The 22,990-nt window shown below is 52.6% G+C and overlaps 1 protein-coding gene across 2 annotated transcripts in view; it reads left to right on the forward strand.

Moving 5' to 3' along the window:
* The window catches only part of IFT122 (intraflagellar transport 122), a 70,514-nt gene that overhangs the window by 41,742 nt on the left and 5,782 nt on the right, over nucleotides 1–22,990 (forward strand). For both annotated transcript variants that reach the window (XM_060023093.1, XM_060023092.1), the window contains 8 exons: nucleotides 1,790–1,843; nucleotides 5,020–5,181; nucleotides 11,044–11,210; nucleotides 13,807–13,978; nucleotides 15,390–15,492; nucleotides 17,431–17,571; nucleotides 18,491–18,585; nucleotides 21,847–21,947. In XM_060023093.1, the coding sequence (XP_059879076.1) occupies nucleotides 1,790–1,843; nucleotides 5,020–5,181; nucleotides 11,044–11,210; nucleotides 13,807–13,978; nucleotides 15,390–15,492; nucleotides 17,431–17,571; nucleotides 18,491–18,585; nucleotides 21,847–21,947 (995 nt within the window). The remainder of the gene's footprint in view (nucleotides 1–1,789; nucleotides 1,844–5,019; nucleotides 5,182–11,043; nucleotides 11,211–13,806; nucleotides 13,979–15,389; nucleotides 15,493–17,430; nucleotides 17,572–18,490; nucleotides 18,586–21,846; nucleotides 21,948–22,990) is intronic.

Here is a 22,990-nt window from a genome sequence, read left to right on the forward strand (position 1 = left end):
CAGATGCGGCCCTGTTCCCACACTTCCCTCTGCTTGAGGTTATCCACGGGCCTTGTGACTCAGACCGCTCCGACCAGGGCACCCCTCACTCTGCAGAATGTGTCAGGGCTGAAGAAACTCACGTTTCTCACGGTGACAAGTCCTCAAATCCTAGCAGAGCAGAACTAGGAAGGCCGTGGAGAGGACCTCGCTAGCTTGCCCCTTTCCATAAGGAAGTTGTTGGCAGCCTGGAGGCGGGCAAGGGTTAGGTTCAGGGCCCCCCAGCTGGAAGGTCTCAGAGCCAGGACTGAGACCTAGAATGCTCCTTCTTTCCTCTCTGCCACCTTGCCAGACACCCCAGGCTTCCCCCTCATGTTGCTTTCAGGAAGCCCAGATCTAGACGATAGCTTGTAAGCCCTCCTGTGTGGAAAATGGGTGCTTTGAGCCCTCATCCCTTTGCTTATGTGATGCCTGCCTGACCCTTTCAAGGGACCCCTCTTCAGGTCCCATCTGTCAGGTTCCTACCCTGTGATGCTTTGCTTAGTCCAGCCTCCAGCCTCCTGCCCCTGCCCGTTTCCAGACAGTGAATCTGTGTTCTCCAGGGCATCTAGTTCGGAATTGTATAGCTCTTGGCTCAGGGAGAGTTCATGATCTGTTTAATCTGCCTGCCTCCCCTTTTAAAATATGGGCCCCTGAATCACAGAGGGGGACAAGGGCCAAGTCATGTTCGTCTCTGGGTCCCCAGCCCCTGATAGGATGCCTGGCCCTGCAGGATGAAGAGATAAAGTCACATTTTGGTCATCTGTGAGGCAGCCAGAGGCTGGATGACCTGCTAATCTCCTGGCTTTTTAGGTGGAGGATGTCGTGCAGCTGAGCAGAGAGAGCAGTTGGCCAGGGTTGTTGTTCTGCATTTTAAATTCGAAGGCTCCTGGACCTGCTGCCTCCTCCAGGCATGTGTCAGCCCATTTCATATGGGACGCTGTAGAGAAGCCCGCCTGGGAGGAATTAAATGGGAGGAGATGCTGGCAGCAAAGCCACATGAAGATCCGCCTGACAGGGTGGGTTATGTTCCTCTAAAGCCCTTGCAGAATCTGAAAGCAGCACAAGGGGCTTAGCTAACATCAGTTTGCTTGCAGAAGGCTGCCTAGAAGTTTCTAGTAGCCCATGGGTTAAAATCTCTGGCTTTACTGCGAGTCCAACGCAAGAGCTCCACTTTTAGGATTTACATAAGAGTTTGCCTTCCAGAGACTTGGAGTGATTCATTCCCTACCTCCCCCTTCCTTCCCGAAGCCATCTTTGTTCCTTCTCAGCTTTCCCCTCTTCTCCTCCCCCTGTGCCGGCACCACAGGCCCTGTGTTTGTGCCCTGCCGGGAAGCAAGGCTGTCTCCTGTGCTCCATCCTGGTCACTGAGGTGGACGTGCGGCCTCTCCTCCGTCAGCACGTCCCCTCACTCCCACTCCTGTGCTGCTGCCTCAGAGGCTCAGACCAGCCTGGTCTTCCCTTTCGCATAGAGATTCCTCCAAGCCAGCCGCATCACTGACTGCAGTATCCGAGTTTTGTCTACCTCGTCCCAAAGTGAGTGATGCAACCAGGGCTTCTTTGCTGTTCTTCATATGGACTAATCCCAGGGATAAAGCCACGCTTCCCTGGGTGGCAGGACCCTCCCAGTACACACGGTGATTAATCAGTGCTTGTTTCTTTCCCTCCTTACTGGTTCACTTTCTAAAGCTTGACTCCCACCCCCAGCCAATCACGCACTTTTGAAGCCCAGAAGGCAGCTGATTTTGTTCTTTCATTTCTTCCCCTGTAGGCCTTCACCAGAGTACAAGACCTCCGGTATTTAGAGCTCATCAACAGCATTGAGGTAAAAGATGAAGCGTTCTTGATTCTCAGGGAAGCGCAGATGCGCTGTCTGTGGTTTGCAGGCGGCTCTTCCAGCAGGCGAGGGTCTTGAGGACACGTGGACAGAGTCCACTGGTGTCTGGGCGTCCGGGCCACAGCCTTGCTCTGGGGGGCAGAGTGCCACGTGGGGGGAGCCAGCACGTGGGAGCCGGGAGTACAGTCTGTCACTTGTTAGCTGGGTGAGGCAGGTGGGTCCCTAATCTCTCAGAGATTCGGTCTCTTGTCTGTGAAATGGGATGAGACCTACCTCACAGGGTTGCTGGGAGGATTAAACAGTTCTCAGTAACCGGATTTCATCCTCGCAGTGGCTGTTAGCTTGCTACCCCCCTCTAGGGCTCCAACAACGTGCCAGTGTAGGAGGCATTTCCCAGATGCACATGGTCTGTACCCACCTGCAGGGATGGGCCCTGGGGAGGGAGGCGTGTGACCCAGCTGGCGCCTGCGGAGCTCTGAGCCCTCCCCGCAGCCCACCAGTCCCGGTCTGGACCTCGTCAGCCACACCCAGAGGCGGATGGGGGCCTAAAGAGGCTGGTTCTAGCTGCACCATTTGCTGGGTGATGGGAGAAAATATTTTTCATTCCTGTGCATCTTCAGGCTGTCTGTCCGTAAAAAGGTTTACATATTTCTTCTTCTGAACAGATTCATTGTGAGGCTCCGGGAATGTGAGATACATTTGAATTCACATATGGAAGCAGTGAGGAGATCAGCAAATGTCTCCTCCCTTCGATTCAGTTCAGCATAATAAACACCTGTCGTGGGCCAAGCCGTGTGGCTGAGCCCAGTGGGCAGAGAGCTGAGTGGAAGAGGCCTGCGGGAGCTCACAGCCTGCTTGGCCTAGTAATAGTTGCCGTTTGTTGAGTGCCTGCTCCATGCCACACGCGTGATTGACGTGCACACGATTTGAAATCCTCACAGCCACTTGATGAGGCAGCTGCTGTTCTTACCTCTATTTGATAAATAAGGAAACTAAGGCCCAGAAAGGCTGGGTCACGTCCCCAGGGCAAAAAGATGGGTTGGAATTTAAGCCAGTTTTGTTTTCCAAGCTCCCGCTGTCTTTCCTCTGGGCCGTGTTGCCCTCTCGGAAGTTGCTCCGGAAGTTGCTCCTGGCGCTTGCCCTGCACACCCTCTCCCTCCCCCAGCACAGTCACAAGGAGCATCTCTGTCTTCTGTTCATTCCTCACCTGCACGGTGAAGGGTTTCTTCAGAGCCACCTACCCATGATGCCCAGTACCACTTACTACTAGGGGCCATATTTGTAGATCAGCTGGTCTGGATCTAGGGGTCTTAACAGGAGGCCATGGAACATAATTTTTCTCTGTGTAAAAGTAACCGACCTCTGTGAGGACCAACTCTGGCCACTTATCACGTCTTACTGAGATCCCGTGTACTGTCTCTTCCGGTGTGCTGTGAGCTGGGCAAAGTAAACTTGTAAGAATTGCCTCTTGAAAAAGAGCAAAGTGCCTCTGAGTGCGGATCCATTTTGTTTGCTCTGAGGCCTTAGTTGCTTGCTTCTAGGCATTCAGCATTGTTCCAGAGAACTGGGGTTCTTTACTGCGCTTCTTTTGGATGGGCGAGATGCAACTGTGCTGATAGCAGGAGGAACGGCATCTGTCCATGTGGCTCTTACACACTGAGTGTGTGGAATCCTTTGTACTGATCATGGTGGGGTTCTGGGGCCCGGAACAGATTTGGCCTAAATTCCACGCCTAGTGAAACCTATTTCTTTGTCTCACTGCAAGATTTTAATTCATTTCCTACTATTAGGAGTTAGTTTATTTGGCAGATTAGCCTAAACTATGTGTAGTTTGGGGTTTTTTTGGGGGGGGGGTTAAAAATTATTTCTGTCGGGGGAAACATATTGCCTGCAGCTGTTATAACTTTCACCGGCTTGCCTAGGAGTTGTTTTTTTTTTTTAAATTAATTAATTAATTTTAAATTTTGGCTGCATTGGGTCTTCGTTGCTGCGTGCAGGCTTTCTCTAGTTGCAGCGAGTGGGGGCTCCTCTTGTTGCAGAGCACAGGCTCTAGGTGCGCGTGGGCTTTAGTTGTAGTATGTGGGCTCAGTAGCTGTGGCTCGTGGGCTGCAGAACACAGGCTCCATAGCTGTGGCGCCCGGGCTTAGCTGCTCCGCAGCATGTGGGATCCTCCCGGACCAGGGGTTGAACCCGCCGTGTCCCCTGCATTGGCAGGCGGACTCCCAACCACTGTGCCACCAGGGAAGTCCTTGCCTAGGAGTTTGATTCAATGTTTCATCTTCCTCCACTGTGATACACTTGCTGGAAAACAAGCAAAAGGAGACTGCTGGGGATGAGAGATTGGGTGCTATTGAGTGTTTACAAATACTTGAGCTGTAGACTATTGACTGTTCCCTAACACAGGAGGGAGGGGAGAGTGCCAGTTACTTCTCATTCTCAGCACTGCTATCTCTGTGTGTGTGTGTGTGTGTGTGTGTGTGTTTGCCTGCGCGCACAGGTGTATTGTTGGGGGCCATCACGAGTTTCCGAAGGGTGTATTATGTGGAACAGAGAGCATCTGGAGTCAGACAGAGTCCAAACGCCAGTTCTGTGTGATCGCGACCTGCCCCTCTCCCGAGTCCCGGCTTCCCGCAGTGTGACACTTGGGTGAGGAGTAGCCGGCGCCTAGTGGGTTCTCAACACACGGCGTTGCTTGCCTTCTCTTTAGAGACAGGGACGTAGTAAGATTCTCTATCCTGTTTTGTTGGTCTTTTTCTTGGGAAGAAACCCTAAACTTTGTCCTTGTCCACCATTATCATGAGTAACAACTCGGCCAAACCAGGCCTGGGGATTTCGGAGCTCTTAGAGCTTGGGGGCCCCCTACGAGTGGGCGGTACACACCATCCTCACTAATATATAAGGAAGCAGCCGTGAGGAATTTCCATTAAACAAACAAAAGTTTGCATCTCTTTTGATCTTCACTCATCTGGAAAAAAAAAATCTGCTTTTGTTGTCAAGCATTCCCACCAGAAACCTAGGTGAGAGACACAACAGCCCAGGAGCCAAGCGTAGGTTCCAGTAGGAAGGCCCAGGGGCTTAACCTGAAATAGCAACATCTAACTTTTGTAAAGGCTGCTTCCTGCCATGGCTGCAGAGGCCGTTTCCTGTGCTTCTAATTTTTCCAGGAGAGGAAGAAGCGGGGAGAGACCAACAATGACCTGTTTCTGGCAGATGTGTTTTCCTACCAGGGGAAGTTCCACGAGGCCGCCAGACTGTACAAGAGGAGTGGGCACGAGAACCTCGCACTCGACATGTACACAGACCTCCGCATGTTCGAGTACGCCAAGGTAACCCGGCCACGGCCTGCCCACTGCCATCCCGACCCTGCGGCTTCCAGGCTGTCTACCCCAGAGGTGGTGCGGACAGACGGTAGCTGTGGCCTCAGAACAGCTGTGGGCACATTGATAAACGAGGAACCATCGGAGGCCACTGGTTAAAGCTGACCTACAACTGACCTTTCAGGCTGATGTCAAAAGGGACAGAGTGTAACGGTTCAGAGCTTTGTCAGTGACAGAACTGGATGGACGGTGAGTCCTAACCAGCATAGTCCCTTTGTTAAGGGTTCGGGGTTCTGTTTCCCACAAAGTCTCTCAAACCTTTGTCAGAAGCCACTGAGAACCTGTGTCCTCAGGCATGAGCTGGTTCTGCCGTTGTCGTCACACCGGCCAGCGTGGTTCACTCCAGCCAAGGTTTCCTAAGTGCCTGCTCTGCTTGGTGCTGGGCTTCGCACTGGGCCTCAAAGGCGCTGTGACAGAGGCCTTGCCGCCACTGTGAGCACACTGTGCCCCCATCGCTCGCCTGGGGTTGGGGGAGATATCCTCTTGCATTTGGAGGGCCCCTGTTAAGGTTAGTCCCCAACAGGTCTGGGCCTTTAAAGGTACGTGAGGGCAGTCTTCCTGGAGCAGCTCCTGGTGGCTTGTGTGAGACTGAGTCCCACTGAGGACCCCAGACCACCAGGACACATGCAGGTTCGCCTAGCGCGGGTGAAAAGAGGGTGGGTGCCTGGAACAGCCAGGATCTTCCTTCCACGGAGGTGCCTTTGTTAACCTGTCTCCGGGTAACCTCAGAGAGGCTTCAGAATGTTCAGTGAGTCATCAGCCACAACCAGTTAGAGGCTATTAATGGTAATTAGCTAACGAGTTCAAGATGGAAAATTCTCCCCATTTTTTCCCCTGCTTTTCTGTTCCTGGAGATGTCTGCGTGCTCTTTTATCTTCTACCATCCATGGGTCCCTGTGATGCGGCTCGGGAGTTGCTGGTCATCAGTACCTGGCCAAGCACCTGGGCTCCAGTCTGTCTCTTCCTTGGTGGCTCCTTCACCCCAACTCTCAGATCTGGGTGCTTCAGGTAGCCCCCTTTTTGCCCTCTTCAACTTTTGTATCCTCCCCCAAACCCCACCACACACACCACACACATCACACACACACACACACACACACACACAATTTAACAGTGCGTTCACACTGAGAACACATAAATCAGGGTGTCTCTTTCTGGGGGTGACAACATTTAAACCAAGGATAAAACCTTGAACTAAAGGATCGAATCCCTGAGGGTAGAATTCAGGCTTTAGGAACAGCTAGGCTTAGTTGTTCTTCTGGACCAACAGCGCTTCCCGGGTCCTCTGCAAAGTCCTGGTGGGCAGCTGTGGCGTAGGAGACAGCACCTTGCCGTGGTGCCCAGAGAGCGGGCGTGAGTCTCAGCCTCCCTGTGGGTGACCTGGGGGAGGCTCCGCACTTTGCCAGCTTCCATTTCCTTCTTGGAGGGTCGCCTTGTCCAGCTGAGCTCAGTTCTGAGAATTGCAGAAATGAACCCACGAGGAAGCCCTTTACAAAGGCCGAGCTGTAGAAAGGCTGGGAGAGTGAGTGGAGCCAGGCGTGACCACAGCATGGCCGTCCTTCAGACCGGCCCCCGCCAGCCCCACCCCGCCCTGCACTGAAGCCCCTCCTCACACTTCCAGTGGGCTTTGTGCGCCTACGCTCTTCCACCCAGAAAGGCAGCCCGTTTATGCAGTCCGTCTGGTCTGCCTCTCCATGAAGGTAAATATGCTGGGGGTTGTTTCCGGTTTCAGGTTTTGATCACAATTCCAAGTAGGATCCAAGTAGGTTGCTTCCATTTCATTCCCCCCCCCCGACCCCCGACAGTCTGAATTTGAGAAAATGTGTACGTACACATTATGTCGGGGGGTGGGGGAAGATACAGTGCTTATTAACATGGCATGTTTTTGTTTACTTGAAAATTGCTTCCCAAGATTCAATCTGGTTTTCAGAAAATTTTTAAATTACATTCCCACGTACAAATAAATTGTATGCTTTCCGGGGAAGTGACATGTTTATATGGAGATAAAGGGAATTATAATGCTCTTAACTCTTATGTAGTATATCCTTATCAAAATCACCAAGCATGAGAACACTGTTTAGTCTCATTCATCACTCAGCACAGCCTCTTTCTGTCCACTCCGGGACAGAGTCTTTGCCGTGGCCCCAGATAACGTGTAAATTAGCTTCATGGGACCAGAGAACCTTTGGAAACCCAGTTTGCTGAGCCTTGAAGCACCATTTAGACTTAACTTCTATTAGGTCCGAGCTCCAGGAGCTGGAGCGTGGGGCTGGAGGAGGCTCTTTCAAGCCCGGGAGCTGTGTCCCTGCCTGGTCTCCACACTGACGACCCAAATTTATGGCTTGCTCTTAGCCTCTGACCCTTCTCACTACAGAGTGAGACACCCGGAGTCCACTGAGCACTCCCTTTGAAGGACATTCCTGTTCTCTCACGATGCCTGTTTTCCCCAGCTGCTAACCTCATTTAGCCAACCAGGTTAAAGAAGAGTTTCCGGCTTTGTGTTGGCATAAAGAGTACACGTTGTAGCTGCCAAGAGTAAAGGCTGGGTCTGTAACAGCCCAAACCAGGCATCTGCAGGTAGTCAGCGGCTGCCTTCCAGCCCCTTCACCTGTGTGCACTGCGGAAAGCCCCAAGCCAGCGAGGCGGGCCTGTCTTTTATTGGATCCTCAGCATCAGAGTCATGATGCTCCTTCCTCTCCTGAAAAGAATCGCTTGTCTTAGGCCAGTCTAATATGTTATTTTAGGGGCTACCCAATTACCCTGAAAGCAAATGGAAGAAAAGAGAACGCTAATTGTTCAAGTGGGTTTTTAGCATACATTGACTGTACTTTTCTGACAAGTGAGTGCTAATCAGGGGAAAGGAGTGCTTTCTTTTTTTTTTTTTTAACATCTTTATTGGAGTATAATTGCTTTACAATGGTGTGCTAGTTTCTGCTTTATAACAAAGTGAATCAGTTATATATATACATATGTTTCCATATTTCTTCCCTCTTAGGTCTCCTTGCCTCCCACCCTCCCTATCCCACCCCTCTAGGTGGTCACAAAGCACTGAGCTGATCTCCCTGTGCTATGCGGCTGCTTCCCACTAGCTAGCTATTTTACATTTGGTAGTGTATATATGTCCATGCCACTCTCTCACTTTGTCCCAGCTCACCCTTCCCTCTCCCCATATCCTCAAGTCCATTCTCTAGTAGGTCTGTGTCTTTATTTCCATCTTACCCCTAGGTTCTTCATGACATTTTTTTCCCTTAGATTCCATATATATGTGTTAGCATACGGTATTTGTCTTTCTCTTTCTGACTTAATTCACTCTGTATGACAGACTCTAGGTCCATCCACCTCACTACAAATAACTCAATTTCGTTTCTTTTTATGGCTGAGTAATATTCCATTGTATATATGTGCCACATCTTCTTTATCCATTCATCCGATGATGGACACTTAGGTTGCTTCCATCTCCTGGCTATTGTAAATAGAGCTGCAGTGAACATTTTGGTACATGACTCTTTTTGAATTATGGTTTTCTCAGGGTATATGCCCAGTAGTGGGATTGCTGGGTCATATGGTAGTTCTATTTGTAGTTTTTTAAGGAACCTCCATACTGTTCTCCATAGTGGCTGTACCAATTCACATTCCCACCAGCAGTGCAAGAGTGTTCCCTTTTCTCCACACCCTCTCCAGCATTTATTGTTTCTAGATTTTTTGATGATGGCCATTCTGACCGGTGTGAGATGATATCTCATTGTAGTTTTGATTTGCATTTCTCTAATGATTAATGATGTTGAGCATTCTTTCATGTGTTTGTTGGCCATCTGTATATCTTCTTTGGAGAAATGTCTATTTAGGTCTTCTGCCCATTTTTGGATTGGGTTGTTTGTTTTCTTGTTGTTGAGCTGCATGAGCTGCTTGTAAATTTTGGAGATTAATCCTTTGTCAGTTGCTTCATTTGCAGATATTTTCTCCCATTCTGAGGGTTGTCTTTTGGTCTTGTTTATGGTTTCCTTTGCTGTGCAAAAGCTTTGAAGTTTCATTAGGTCCCATTTGTTTATTTTTGTTTTTATTTCCATTTCTCTAGAAGGTGGGTCAAAAAGAATCTTGCAGTGATTTATGTCATGGAGTGTTCTGCCTATGTTTTCCTCTAAGAGTTTGATAGTTTCTGGCCTTACATTTAGGTCTTTAATCCATTTTGAGCTTATTTTTGTGTATGGTGTTAGGGAGTGTTCTAATCTCATACTTTTACATGTAGCTGTCCAGTTGTCCCAGCACCACTTATTGAAGAGGCTGTCCTTTCTCTGCTCTACATTGTGAAAATGACTCTACTACCCAAAGCAATCTACAGATTCAATGCAATCCCTATCAAACTACCACTGGCATTTTTCACAGAACTAGAACAAAAAAGTTCACAATTTGTATGGAAACACAAAAGACCCCGAATAGCCAAAGCAATCTTGAGAACGAAAAATGGAGCCGGAGGAATCAGGCTCCCTGACTTCAGACTATACTACAAAGCTACAGTAATCAAGACAGTATGATACTGGCACAGAAACAGAAATATAGATCAGTGGAACAGGATAGAAAGCCCAGAGATAAACCCATGCACATGTGGTCACGTTATCTTTGATGAAAGAGGCAGGAATGTACAGTGGAGAAATGAGTGCTTTCTTATGCTTTGTGAGCTTGACACAGCGCAGCCTCTGCAGGGTACATTATTCCTGAGACAAACTGCTTCTTAGGAGGAGTGCAGAGCTGGGCTCCAAGCACTCTCAATTTCCCTTTTTGAAAAGCCCCACCTTTCAAATTGTCAGCACCAAAAGCTGCCTCAACTATGGCAACCCTCAACACATGTTTTGGGTAACTGTATCCTGAAAAGAGGTGATATTCTGAGACTGTTTCTTGCAAATTCTAAGGCCAACCTGGGGAAGCTGGGCACGGCCCCTCAGAGGCCCCTGTTGCGGTAGAAGGAACACAGGCCTCTCCTCCTTCATGGGTTCTCTCCCAACCCCTTCCCCCTGCCTCAGATCCCCCACGGCCTCCTGCTGTCCCCACCCCTGCAGACCTGATCTCAGGACAGGGTCTGATACTATCCTGTTGAGAAGTAATTAACCATAACCAAAACCACTCCTGCTCCTTGTCGGCCCCAGGCAAACAGCTGGGGCAAAGCCGAGGGGACAACGCCCTGAGTTCAGGCAGCAGAACGTGAACAGAGTCAGAAAACGGATGCCAGTGATACTTGCAGTGTGGTGATGGCTGAGGGGCCGTCGTAGAACTCTGTAAACCATCTTGCCTCCTTTAAGTTCAGGGGACCACATACTCAGCCTCACTCTGAGACGTGTGGTATCATCCTTACACTCTGAATAAAGATTTTAGGTCTGACTGTTTGAAATTTTGTAAAGTCACTATAAAGGAATAGTTACACATACATCAAACTCTATATGAGAGAGAAACAAAGTACTCTGATCATAAACCTCCCACACTGCGGGGTTGTGTGCAGTACTCCAGAGAGTCAGGAAAGTGTTGTTTAGCTGAAGAACAAACGTCCATTAGTGGGAAGGGCAAGAAACATTGAGGGCCATAGTCCTTGACACTGACCTCGTACCCCCAGGAGCACCTGTGGGGCGGCCTGCGAGCCCTCCTCCCCAGCACTTGGGCCTGCCCTGCAGTCCGCCCCGAGGGTACGGGCTCATGCCTGCATCCTGACCGCCTGCTGCAGCCAAATGGGGCCCTTCCTTGCTGCAGCCTTCAGCAGCCTGACGTAATGCTGGCAGCAGGAAGTTCTAATCCGGAATGTTTTTGTTTGTTGTGCTTCCTCAGGATTTCCTTGGATCTGGAGACCCCAAAGAAACAAAGATGCTAATCACCAAACAGGCCGACTGGGCTCGAAATATCAACGAGCCCAAAGCCGCCGTGGAGATGTACATCTCGGCGGGCGAGCACGGCAAGGCCATAGAGATCAGCGGCGACCACGGCTGGGTTGACACGTAGGTTTTCAGTCCCTGCCCCAAGAGGCATTTGGCAGCATGTCATGTCATGTCAGCTCTTGGTTTTGACTGACAAGGAAAAAACTAGTGTTTCTCTAAGTATCTGATCCGAAGGTGATGGTGACTTGGTTTTTGGGAGACACAGAGACTGAACGAGGCAGTCGCTGCCTTTGGGAAGCTCAGCAAGGCCCTGGGGAAAGGGTGGTGGGGACTGAGGGGGGAGCCACCCAGGTCCCGGGGCTGCCATTCCCTGAGCCCTCCCTACGAGCCGAGCCGGCCTTCGGTTCTCCCCCACACCCTCCGCGTTGGTGTTTCCATGCCCACCTTCAAAGGAGGAAACCAAGGTTCAGGGACCAAGTGATCGTATAAGGCCAGGTAGCTGGGAATTTGTGGAGCAGAGCTACAGACTGATCTCAGTGCCCATAACCGGTATGATGGTAGGCCCTGAAAAGAACAAGAAAAGTCCTAAGCATGTCAGGGAAGGAGACGTGAATTCTCACGGGAGGAGCCCTGGATGTCTTCTCCTGAGAGGTAGTCTTTGCACGAAGGTCATTTGACGAATTTCAGGAGGTAGAGTTGGTAGGAAGGGAAGATCGTGCAGGTGGAAGAACTGCCCAAGCAGGACAAGTTGGCGTTGGTCACATGAAGGGTCCAGGTGAGGGTGGAGGATGCAGGCTGTGGCAGGGGCATCGGGGCTGGCCTCACCGGGAGGGCCTCCGGGGCCAGCCAAACTGAGGCGTTTAGATTTGTCAGTAGGTGGTGAGGACCCCTGGTCGGGGCTGTGCTCTCAGAAGCCCACTCAGGCAGCAGGTGGGGTGATGGAGGGAAAACTAGAGGAGGACCAGGTAAGTGGCCAGTGTGGCAGCTGAGAGAACGAGAGAGACGTGGAGGAGGTGAACTGACAGGACCCAAGGCAGGGTGCGGCGGGGCAGGGCCGGCAGAGCTGATTCTGAGCTCTGGGCCTGGTGGTCAGTGATTTCACTCAAGGCAGAGAACAGAAGCAACGGGGACTTGGGGTGGAGCTGCCAGACAGAGCATGGATTTGGTCTTAGGACTCTTAGAGCATCAGACCTTCAGGCAGAGGGCTTTCTCCTCCCACCGTCAGGGAGAGTGGGCTTTGTGCTCACACATGTACACACGTATCGGCTGCTACAGCTGGCACAGGAGAAGAGGTGAGGGAGTGGCTCCTGAGTTTGGCTCAGTCTAAGCCCTGAAAGCTGTTGGCTGTTCTAGAAACAGGTAGCAGTGGCCCGGGACCTGGGAGGGGGAGGGGCTGGTTGATGGCTAAGTCAGGTGGTTGGTGTGGTCCCTCACAAAGGGACCTGGGTGGGTGACCTACTACCCCATCTTTCTCTTGTCCAAGGATAACGTTTCTTGAAGATAGAGGTGCAGATTTTGCCCCCCAGTTATTCTATTCATGAAAGGTGTGGTACAGGAGAGAGCCAGGCAGCTTTAGGTCCCCCACTCAATCCTCTGGTTTTGCCTGTCACTTTCATTTGCAGCTTATATGAATCAGGTTACCCTGGGGATACTTAACTAGTGCAGAAAGGAGACATTAAGCATGTTCTGTCCTTCTTCCAGGCCTGGCTGTAAAAGGTGCTTCTCCTCCAGGGACATTAGGGTTAATGGGCGGGGCGGGGGCGGAGGTGCTGCCTGTGCCACCTTTCCCTCAACACGTGTCCTTTCTTTGCTGAGAAGTGTTATTTTTAGATGCCATTATTATTCTAAGGACAGATTGACAGGCCTCCCTGAGCTCGCCTGTCTCTGAGACAGGGCTTTGCTACAGCTGCTTCTCACAAAGAGCGAGCTGGGTAGAACCCCTTTCCCTTGGGAGAGCTGGTTTTACTCAAAACCCCGGCCTGACCAGAGGGAACAAGCACTTTCCACGCAGCCTCATGAGCCCACGAGCAGTGGCAGGGCTGGCTACCACTGGGGAAAAGTGGTGAACCAGTGGTCCCCATGGCCCCTCAGCCTGGTCAGCACTTTGGCCAGGAGGAGAGGCACAGTCAAGATTCCCTGCAGGCCTTCCTTCCAGAGCTCAGAGCAGAACCGCACATGCCTCTTCCTTGAGAGGTCCTGTCCCAGAAGACATCTCCCACCTCTGCTTCTACTTTCCTGTGAGAATTCCTCAAATGGTGCTGGAAAGGGCACTCTGCCACTTCCTGGCTGCAGAGTCTTGGGCAGGTTGCTTCACCTTTCACCCTAGCCTCTAGTCTCCTCATGTGTTAAATGGGAATAGCAGTACCACCCCCTTAGGGCGGTGAAGGTTCAGTGAGATCACACATGCGAAAGCTCATGGCGCTGAGCTTGACGCCCGTAGGTGATGAGTAAAGCTTGCTGGATAGGTTCCTAACTCCTGTGAAAGGCGCAAGAGGTGGGGGAGCTGGTGTCCTTTACCAAGCAGCGTTTCTGGATTAAGTATTCACTCAATTAATAACCTCCCGTCAAGCACCAGGGGCCATGGCGCCATACGGAGGCCTGGGGACGTCAGCATGAATCAACACCGAGCCTGCCCTGGGAAGACGCAGACGCTCGCTTCCTTCCACCGGGCTCCCTTCCTGGGAGTCCATCTCCTCCCTTGCTCTCACCGCTCCAGGCTCATCGACATTGCCCGTAAGCTGGACAAGGCCGAGCGGGAGCCCCTGCTGATGTGCGCCCACTACTTCAAGAAGCTGGATAACCCTGGCTATGCTGCCGAGACCTACCTGAAGATTGGTGACCTGAAGTCCTTGGTTCACCTGCACGTGGACACCCAGCGCTGGGATGAGGTGAGTATAGGGGGCCCTCCCTGAGCCCCGGGACATGGGGATTTGGGGGGTTTGGGTGGAGAGCAGCTGTCCTCCTTGTGGGTGTGAACATTGGCCTGGCAGTTACGAGACTCACCTGTGAATTCTCTGAGCCAGAGTATCCTGGAGGGCCTCTCCGTACTCGCTTTCTGTTTGTTCGCTTATTCGTTCATTCATTCGGAAAATCTTTATGGCCTGCTGGCTGTGTGCCAGCCCAGTGATGGACCCCAAGGATGTGGGAGTTAACGTGACAGCCCCCACTGCCTGCTGTTGGTCTGAGCTGCCTCTGACCAGCACCACGGGCTGAAGCATCGCAGACAGGGAGGCACACCTGTGTGACATTTAAAACCTGCTGGCTGGCATTTTGGCAGAAGATGCCACCTGTACTTTCCCTGAAACGGCCGGAGCCATTTCAGGGGCCAGCTCCTCCTCCTCTTCCCGGCCCCCTCCCCCCGACTCCTCTGTCGTGAGGGTCGGTCAGAGAATTAGCCAGGCCAGCGGGAGAGATGGCTGTGGTGGGGCTGGTGGAGCAGCTGGTGTGCTGCCCCTCTGTGGCTTAAGTCCCGCCCTCCAGCTGACTGGCTCCCTGTGCCCTGGATTAAAATTCATCCTCGAGGGGATGAGAGCTGTGCACACCGTCCTCACCCTCCCCACCCACCCACTGTGGTCTGGTCTGCAGAGCCGCTGCAAGGCCTTTGCTGGTAAGAGCTGTCTGACTCTTGTCTCCCCGCTAATTGGCTCCATTTGGTGAGGTGACAGGGTCACTGATGAGAAAAGGTGGAGCCAGGGACAGAGGCAATAATGGCTTCTCAAGATACATTTATCAGATTTCTCAAGCAGCATAAATTAGAGCATCTTGGCTGTGCATGAGGCAGACTTTCTCCCCGTTGCCACATATTTTCCCCCGTGACTCATTTCCGGTTCTCCCGGTCTGACAGGTGGTTCTGAGGCTTAGATGAAGCAGTCACCGGGTCCCATGCAGCACCACGACCACGGTCATCTTTGACAGCTAATAAGCAGCAATGATGATAATGTCAATTATCTTTCCTTAGGTGTCGCCTGCAATTAAAAGAAATCTGTTTGCAGCGCGACAGGAGCCCACGCAAAGCCTCAAAATAAAATGTTTCCGATTCTGTGCCACTTCTGTGGTTCAGAAACAGACTGTGTTGTTACTGAATCCAGTTGCTTGCATATTGCTGTTAATTGCCTTTTGTTTTCAAAGAGCTGATTTGTTTTTGCGTTTCTGGGGGTGGTGGGGGGGGGAGGCACTCTCCTCCTCCGAGTTGTCAGGCTGGCAAAATATGACATCCCTGATGGATTCAGCCAAGCGCCCGTGTTTTCATGGGGGCTGCGGGGGCTGCTTTATTAAGAAGCCATTTGCTCCTTCCTCTAGGCCTTCGCCTTGGGTGAGAAGCATCCCGAGTTTAAGGATGACATCTACGTGCCCTACGCTCAGTGGCTAGCAGAGAACGATCGTTTTGAGGAAGCCCAGAAAGGTAGGCCACATAGACTGGCACCTTGCACAAGGGGCAGGAGAAAGCACTGCCAAGACACACGCGTCAGGTAGGCTGCCCAGCCCTCCTGCCGTGGGCCCCAAGACAGACAGCTTCCTCGGTGGCTGTGATGTGCTTGGTGCTGAAAGGCCATGGAGCCGTGGGAGGAGCACGGGCTCTGCGTGGGATGCACCCGGGCCCACCACTCACATGCCCCAGGACCTTCAGCAGGTCCTGTCTCCTCTCTGAGCAAAGCACCGTGAGCTCCAGTGTATCTTCCTGTTTATTCCTCGCAGCAGCCCTGTGATGTAGGTACCGTTTTGTAGGTGAGAAAACTGAGGTTGGAAGAGGTAAAGGGATTTGTCTGAAGTCCCACAGCTAGGAGGTGGCAGAGAGGGAATTTGAGGCAGAGTGGGGGAGGACGGAAGGAGAGTGGCCGCAGAATGGCCAGAATGGTCCACCTGCCACTTTCCTCACCCGGAAGAGAAACTTGGGTTCTGCTTCTGGCTCAGGGAAACGGGGTGTCCTCTGCTCCTCAGCATACCCAGTGGTAAAACGGCTGGGCACAGGAGTGAGAGGAAGTCTAGCGCTTTAAATGGTAATAATAATTTTTAAATGTGATGGCCTTCTGTGTGTCAGGCACTGACTGGGTGCTTAATCACATAACCTTGCACCTCGGCAGTAGCCTACAGAGACGCAGAGGCTAACTGTGCCCTGCAAAGTCCCAAAGCCACAGAGTGGCAAAGCCAGAATTGGACCAGGATCTGTCAGACTGGGGAGGCTGATTCTCCCAACTAGGGTTCACTGCCTCTCTAGGAAGTATTCTAATTGCAGTTGGATGTGTCATGTTCCATAGCATCCCATTTGCACTTCTCTGTGGGAACAGTTGCCACCTCCGGACACATTTCGGAGTGGCTCCCTGTGGAAGCTCCTCAGCTGAAAGGCCCCGTTGAAGGACAGCATGTTCTCCATTGCTTCAGCATTTCCAGAGTACCCAGTTGCTGAAGTATGTGCATGTTTGGGCAAAACACATCAACCTATCCATCTGTCTGGTCTGTCCTTCCAAGAATCCATCGCCATAGTAACTTGGTACTCAGACAAGAGATTGGAGATGAGACTGGAACAAAGGCCAGACCTTTTCCTTCCCTAACGCAGAGGATTTGGATCATCTGAGCCACCCACATGTGGGCAAGCATCACAGCTAGAAGTGCTTCCCCAGCTGCCCCCAACATCCCGCGGGTCTGGCCACACAGTAGGGACTCAAGAAATTTCTGTTAAGTGGATGTGAGAACGACTGAGAAATCTTTGCTTGTTTTCACAAATGTTTGGTTGCTAGAACCAAGCCAGATTTTCCAAGGTTGTCATCAAAAAGCACTCAGTTGGAGACTGACCAAGCGCTTGAGTCGGGCTCGGTTCTGTGACCTTGGGTGTGCCACTTTACCTCCCCCTTGCGAGTGCATTCAAAAGCGTCTTCCTAGATCTGTTGTGACGATCCAACAGACTCACAGATTCTGTTGTGAGGGAATCATCAACAAAAGCACTCTGTAAAACCACCGAGGCCGTTAGAGTGCCAGGTCCTGTTAGTCACCTGGGGAGTCACTAGGCTTTGTCCTGGAACAGGGCAGGGGGCAGAACCTCACTGACGGTGAGCAGCGCTTCTGTCCTTGGACTTTGCCCTGCAGTTTGGCCCCTCAGCTTTCTCTGTCTGCCATGCCTTGCCAAAGCGGGTTGCCTTTTCCCAGCCAAAAAGGCGTATATCTCTCTGTACTTTTTTTCAGGATGTAGCCTTGGTTATTTATAGCCTCTGGCCTGAGAGGCGCATCCCAGCAGCGCGGTGCTGCAGATGCTCCGACAAGGGTCCTACTTCTACAGCAGCCCCTTGCAAGCCCTGCAGAATTCCACCCAACTCCCCCCATGGTGTGTGCTTTTGTGCCCCTGCAGCGTTCCACAAGGCCGGGCGGCAGGGGGAAGCAGTCAGGGTGCTGGAGCAGCTCACACACAATGCCGTGGTCGAGAGCAGATTTAATGACGCTGCCTATTATTACTGGATGCTGTCCATGCAGTGCCTCGATATAGCTCAAGGTAAGTAAACATCAGCAGGGCCGCTTGTTTTCCCGGCCCCACTCTGGCACCAAGATAAACATCGGAAGAGCTGCAAGGTTTTAATTAAAGCCCTGGGCTTTGCCCTGTGTTGCTAATTCAGAACATATCTTTTCCCTGCTACCTGGGAACCTGTAACTGGACCTGGCTGAGCCGTGGTTTCAAAATGTTGAACTAAATGAAAAGGTGAAAAAGAGATCCTTTTACAGTAACACACTCCAGATTCTCGCTCATCCCAGGCAGGAAGATAGTTTCGATGTTGCTTTCTTTCACAAGACTTCCCATGATGCACTGAGGGAGTTCTGGAAGCGGACGGGGCAGGGAGATGCTCTCCACTGGGCCGAGGCCAGCCTGCAGGAGTGGGAAAGACACTGGCATTGGAGCAGCTAGGCGACTCGTACAACAAGTCACAGTCCTTCCTCCGCACTGCAGCCCCATCTGTAGCGTGGGGGTCATCCCGCCCTGCTTCCTTCATAAGGCTGCTGTGAGCCTCCCAGAACCATGGTTATAGTTTGAAAGCTGTCAAGCTCTAGCAGAAGGTGGCATTTTTTGTTCTGGCCAGTGGTTTGTGATTTGATACGCAAGGACACAGAGGGAAGAGCCATGAGGTGAGCGTGAATGAACTTGACGTCTGTCCACCCTCCCTGCCAGGTGGCTCTGGCTTGTCTGGATGCCAGTGATCGCCCTCTCGCACAGCTGGCCCTCCCCCAGGGAATGACCCTGAGAGAAGTCCTGCTGTGTGCTCTGCCCCGCCGAGACGTTAGCTGCCTCAGGATAGCGCAGCTCCTGCACAGAGTGCCATTCCCATCTCCCTGGCTTAGGTCTGGTGTCAGGGGAGAACCTGCACAGTCTGACACGTCCTCTCCCTCCTGCCCTGCTCCCCTCCCGCTGTGCCCTGCAGACCCTGCCCAGAAGGACGTGATGCTCGGCAAGTTCCACCACTTCCAGCACTTGGCTGAGCTGTACCACGGCTACCACGCCATTCAGCGGTACACGGTAAGGTGGCCGGGAGATGAGTCCTGGCGGGGGCACCAGTCCCGGCTGAGCTGGGAGCCCTGGGTACGTCTTAACAGAGCAGCAGACCTCTGGATGGAGGGTAAACCCAGGGCATGATGACCTGCTGAGAAATCCTCATCTCCTCCTGGGAGACAGTTTGGAACTTTGATTTTCCTTGATTGGTTACTTGTTTGAGGTGCAGCATGTGGGCTTCAGAATTAGCAAGCCAGAGCTGGAGTGGGCCCTTCTGGTTGCTTGCTTCAGGTTTGGATGACTCAGGCAGACTGGATTAGCCACTTAAAGTGCCGTCTCTCTAAGTGATCGGTGGGGGACGTTGCCTGGGGCCCTCTCTTCTAGGTGGGTGAAGGTCTAGCTCTAACCAAAGGCCTGAGGTCTCTTCCCTGGCCCTGCCACTGACCTGCTATGTGACCTTGAGCAATTTACTTCTCCTCTCTGACCCTCAGTTTCCTTCTCTATAAAGAAGAGTGTTGCCTTGATCTCCAGAGACCCAAATAGTTCTTTTTAGTTACTCCTGGATCCTTCTGATTAAGCCATTTTAAATCTGCCTCCTGACAGTAGGGAACAGGTGACAGATTGTTATCAGCCTCCCTATTTTGTGTACCTTCGATCACTCAACAACGTGAGCTTATCCTGTGCTCGTAAGCCAGAGGGTAATATCAATAGACGGCCTTTATTGAGCACTTGCTACATACCAGGCAATGTGCTGAGGGCTTTATTGTGTCAGCCTTTCAACCATGCAGTGAGATAAGTGCTGTCATCCCCATCTTACAGATGAAGAAACTGAGGCACTGGATAGAGAGATCCCACAGCTAGTAAGTAGCAGAGCCAGGACTTGAACCCAGGCAGGCTGACTTTGAGCCTGTGCTCTTAGCCCCCCACCCCACTAATTTAGAGAAGGCAGACCCCTGGCCTCACGCCCCAGCTCCACTGTGTGACCTTGGGCAAGTCGTTTACTTTCCTCTGTGCTTCAGCTTCCTTCTCTGTAAAAGGAGGATAATAACCGTACCTACCTGATGGCATTGTTGTGAGGATTCAGTGAGTTAATATTGGGAAGCACTTGGAAGAGTGACCCTGCACGAGTCTCAGCTCTTCCCACTGCCCTGTGCGGAGGCCTCAAACCAGTTTTCCATTGGCCCACTCCCCGCAGGCTGAGCAGTTGCCTTTGGGTGTCTCAAAGGCCCTGCCTTCCACCCTTGGTGCCTCTTTCCCCTCATTTGTGCTGAGCTCCTGGCACATTCTCTGCCTCTGGGGGAAGTCTGGCAAGAATGACTCTTGTGGGGAGGGGAGGTTCCCTGCCTGAGCCATTAGCCCTGCATCTCACCTCTTCCCCGCACCAGGCCCAGTGGTCTCGAGGGACCTCATCTTCCCTACCGTCTTTTTGGGGCCCCTTATCTCTATCAGGTGCTTACCTGGAAGGAAGCCCTCCAAATTAAAGACCCCAAACTCAGGGTGGAAGTCAGGGCCCAGCCCGGTCTCAATTTGCCTGAGCCACTTTGGGACCCAGCTCCGTCTCTCCCTGCTCTTCATCGCCCTTGGCCCCTGGAGGCAGGGGCCTGGCGGTCTCCTCTCTGGAACAGCTGAGCTCTGCCCCAGGACCTGATGCAGCTGTGAGCTTGTGGCAGCTTCACACTCACTTGCAGGGCCTGGCTCTTCATCCCAGCTCAGGCTTCTTCACTGGGCCCTTCCTTCATTCAACAAATGCCCGCTGTGTGACACGCCCTGTGCCAAGACCTCGGGCACAGTGCTGAAGGAGACATTGTCCCTGCCCCCCAGGAGCTCATAGTCTAGTAACAGGCGACTGCAGTGCAGTTCCCGCAAAGGAGACGCTTAGAGGACTTCCTCGGAGAGGTGGCCCCCAAGCCAAGAGGTGGGAGATAAGTAAGAATGGGGCAAGTGAAGAGGACGAGGAAGGGCATTCCTGGCAGAGGTCACAGTGGGAGCAAAGGTCTGGAGGTGGGTGTGGTGTTTTAGGGTTTGGCATCAGGGCCCGGCAGAGCAGCTCTGATTCAGAGCAGGCTGGAAAGGGAAGCATCAGACCTTTTCTGAGATAATGGCGTCCTTCCCAGAGGAGAGGTGCGAATCCCGAGGACCCCCCCCCCCCAACACACACACTCCCTCCTCTTTCTGGGACATTTCTTAGCTCCCACATCTAGTGCAGTATAACCAGAGGCAGGCTTCTCCCTGGCTGTCACCCAGAAAAGGATGCACTCTCAGGTTTTCTTGGGTTCTTGGAACTAACAGAAGCTATAGAAATTTAAGTGAGAACTAAAGAGAGAATGCTGGGTTCTGGACCAAAGAAGTAGTGTAAAGTGAGTCCTCACAAACTGAGACCTAAGACCCTCACAAACTGAGGGCCTAAGTCCTGGTGGCTCAGTGATGGCTGTGGCCTAGCAAGACCCTTCAGGAAATGTCAGTTTTATTACCATTAGGTGCTCACTGGTGGGGGCTGGGGGTGGGTAGCTGGCCTGCTTTCATCTTGTCATCTAAAGCCGCGCGCCAGATTCCTTCGAAACAGGGTTTTCTTAATCTTTTATAGACTCCTCCTGATAGAAAGTTCCCTCTGCTCTACTGTGTTGAGCTTCTGGCAGCCTCTGGGTGCAGAAGACCTGTTCCTTCAACTCCGCATGTCTTGAGTGCCTGTCTGTCAGGGCCTGTGCCGGGCTCTGGGGGCGGAGGGATGCAGCTGGGAGCCCCAGCGCCTGGCACACCTGTGGGCGTCGCACAGTCAGGCTGCTGCTGTACAGCAGAGAAGAGGCCTGCGATTTCATCCTACAAGGGGTTAATTGCCTCCGCTTAAAGACGTGCTTATATGGAGGTCATGTCTTAAACCGCATAAAGGTCTCCTCTTCTAGAGCTACTTGGAGACAGCTTGAGCTCAGGGAAGTGGAATCCTTACTGACCCCAGAGGCAGTGAGCTTGGGAGAAAGACATTGTTGGGCTTTGGGATCAGACCTGGGTTTGAATCCCAGCTCCACTCCTTTCTAGCTGGTGACTTGGGCAGATCATCTCTCGAGGCCTCGGTTTTCTTGTCAGCACAGTGAGGATGACAGTGCTTCCCTCACGGGGTTGGGTTGGGGACCACCAGAGGCAGTGGCTGCAGGCGCCCGGCACACAGTAGGTGCCCACTGGGTGGGTCTGCTGTTCTGTTGAAGTCGCTTGGAGTTACTGGTGTCTGCCTCTCGCCCAGCCCAGCAGCAGCTCGGCTGAGAAATTCAATCCTGTTTGCTTTCCTCACGGCAGGAGGAGCCGTTCAGTTTCCACCTTCCCGAAACGCTCTTCAACATCTCCAGGTTCCTGCTGCACAGCCTGACCAAGGACACTCCCCTGGGCATCTCTAAAGTGTATCCTTTCTCTCACCCCACCCTCTGTCCCGCCCCTCTTGTCTAATGGCCAGAGCACTTTGCTGGCAGAAGTTTCCCTCTCTCCAGCTGCCTCGGGGAGGGGAGAGAGCTCGCCCTGCCGCTGCTGTTCGGCTGGAAGAGAGGCTCAGCCAGGGAGACCGAGGGAGCACCAAGGGAGGATTAGTTTTCAGGGCTCTCTGGGCTGGGCCCTGCAGCAGGCCTCTGGCCAACACACTGTCCAGGCCCTCCCAGAACCCACAGATGAGGGTGTGACTGAAGTGAAGGAAACGCCAGGCCTTCGGGGCTTGGAATATTGGGCACTTCCCTGGGGGGTGGGGGGGGGACCGTTTATTCAGCCCAGGTGGACAGAGCACCTGCTGCATCCCCGGCCCCGGACCAGGCAGTAGGCGACAAACTGCCATCAAATGGGGAGGTGACAAGTGTCAGGGCCTGGTTCAGTGGGGCGTGTGCTGTGTCCCAGGGTGGAATGCAGCTAGGCCGGGGCCAGGGTTGGCGAAGGCTGCCTAGAGGAGGTGACAGCCATCCTGTAGGCTGAGGTAACCAGGGAAGACGTGGAGTACATGTTCCAGGGGAGCACCCAGTGCCTGGAAGGGCTTGGAGGGAAGTGAGGTGGGGGGAGGGAGGAGCTGAAGGCCCCCTGCGTGCCAGGCTGGAGGGGCAGCGGCCTGAGGGCCTCCCTGTGACCCGGACTCTCCTTCTCTGTCTGGTAAGGGCCACGGAGGGGCCGTGAGCGGAGGCAGGGCCTGAGGGCCTGTGCTGCCAGAAACGACCAGGAAATGACCCCAAATCCTGAAGGTCCTCAAAGTGATAAAAGTCGTAATAAACCCATGTCCTCTTCTAAACACCACTATCTCTAAGCCCCTTCCCAGCCCCACCCAACCCTGCCTTCTTTCCTTGAGTAAAATACCCTCCCAGTCGAGGGTTCAGAGGTGAGAACTAGCTTCTCTAAAGGGTTTCAGGCCCGTCATTTACATTTCAGGGGAAGCTGCCACAGACCAAGGGGCTCTCGGGACCTACACCCG

The sequence above is a fragment of the Delphinus delphis genome, chromosome 10 (genome assembly GCF_949987515.2).
Source record: "Delphinus delphis chromosome 10, mDelDel1.2, whole genome shotgun sequence".
In the NCBI taxonomy this organism is placed as follows: domain Eukaryota; kingdom Metazoa; phylum Chordata; class Mammalia; order Artiodactyla; family Delphinidae; genus Delphinus; species Delphinus delphis.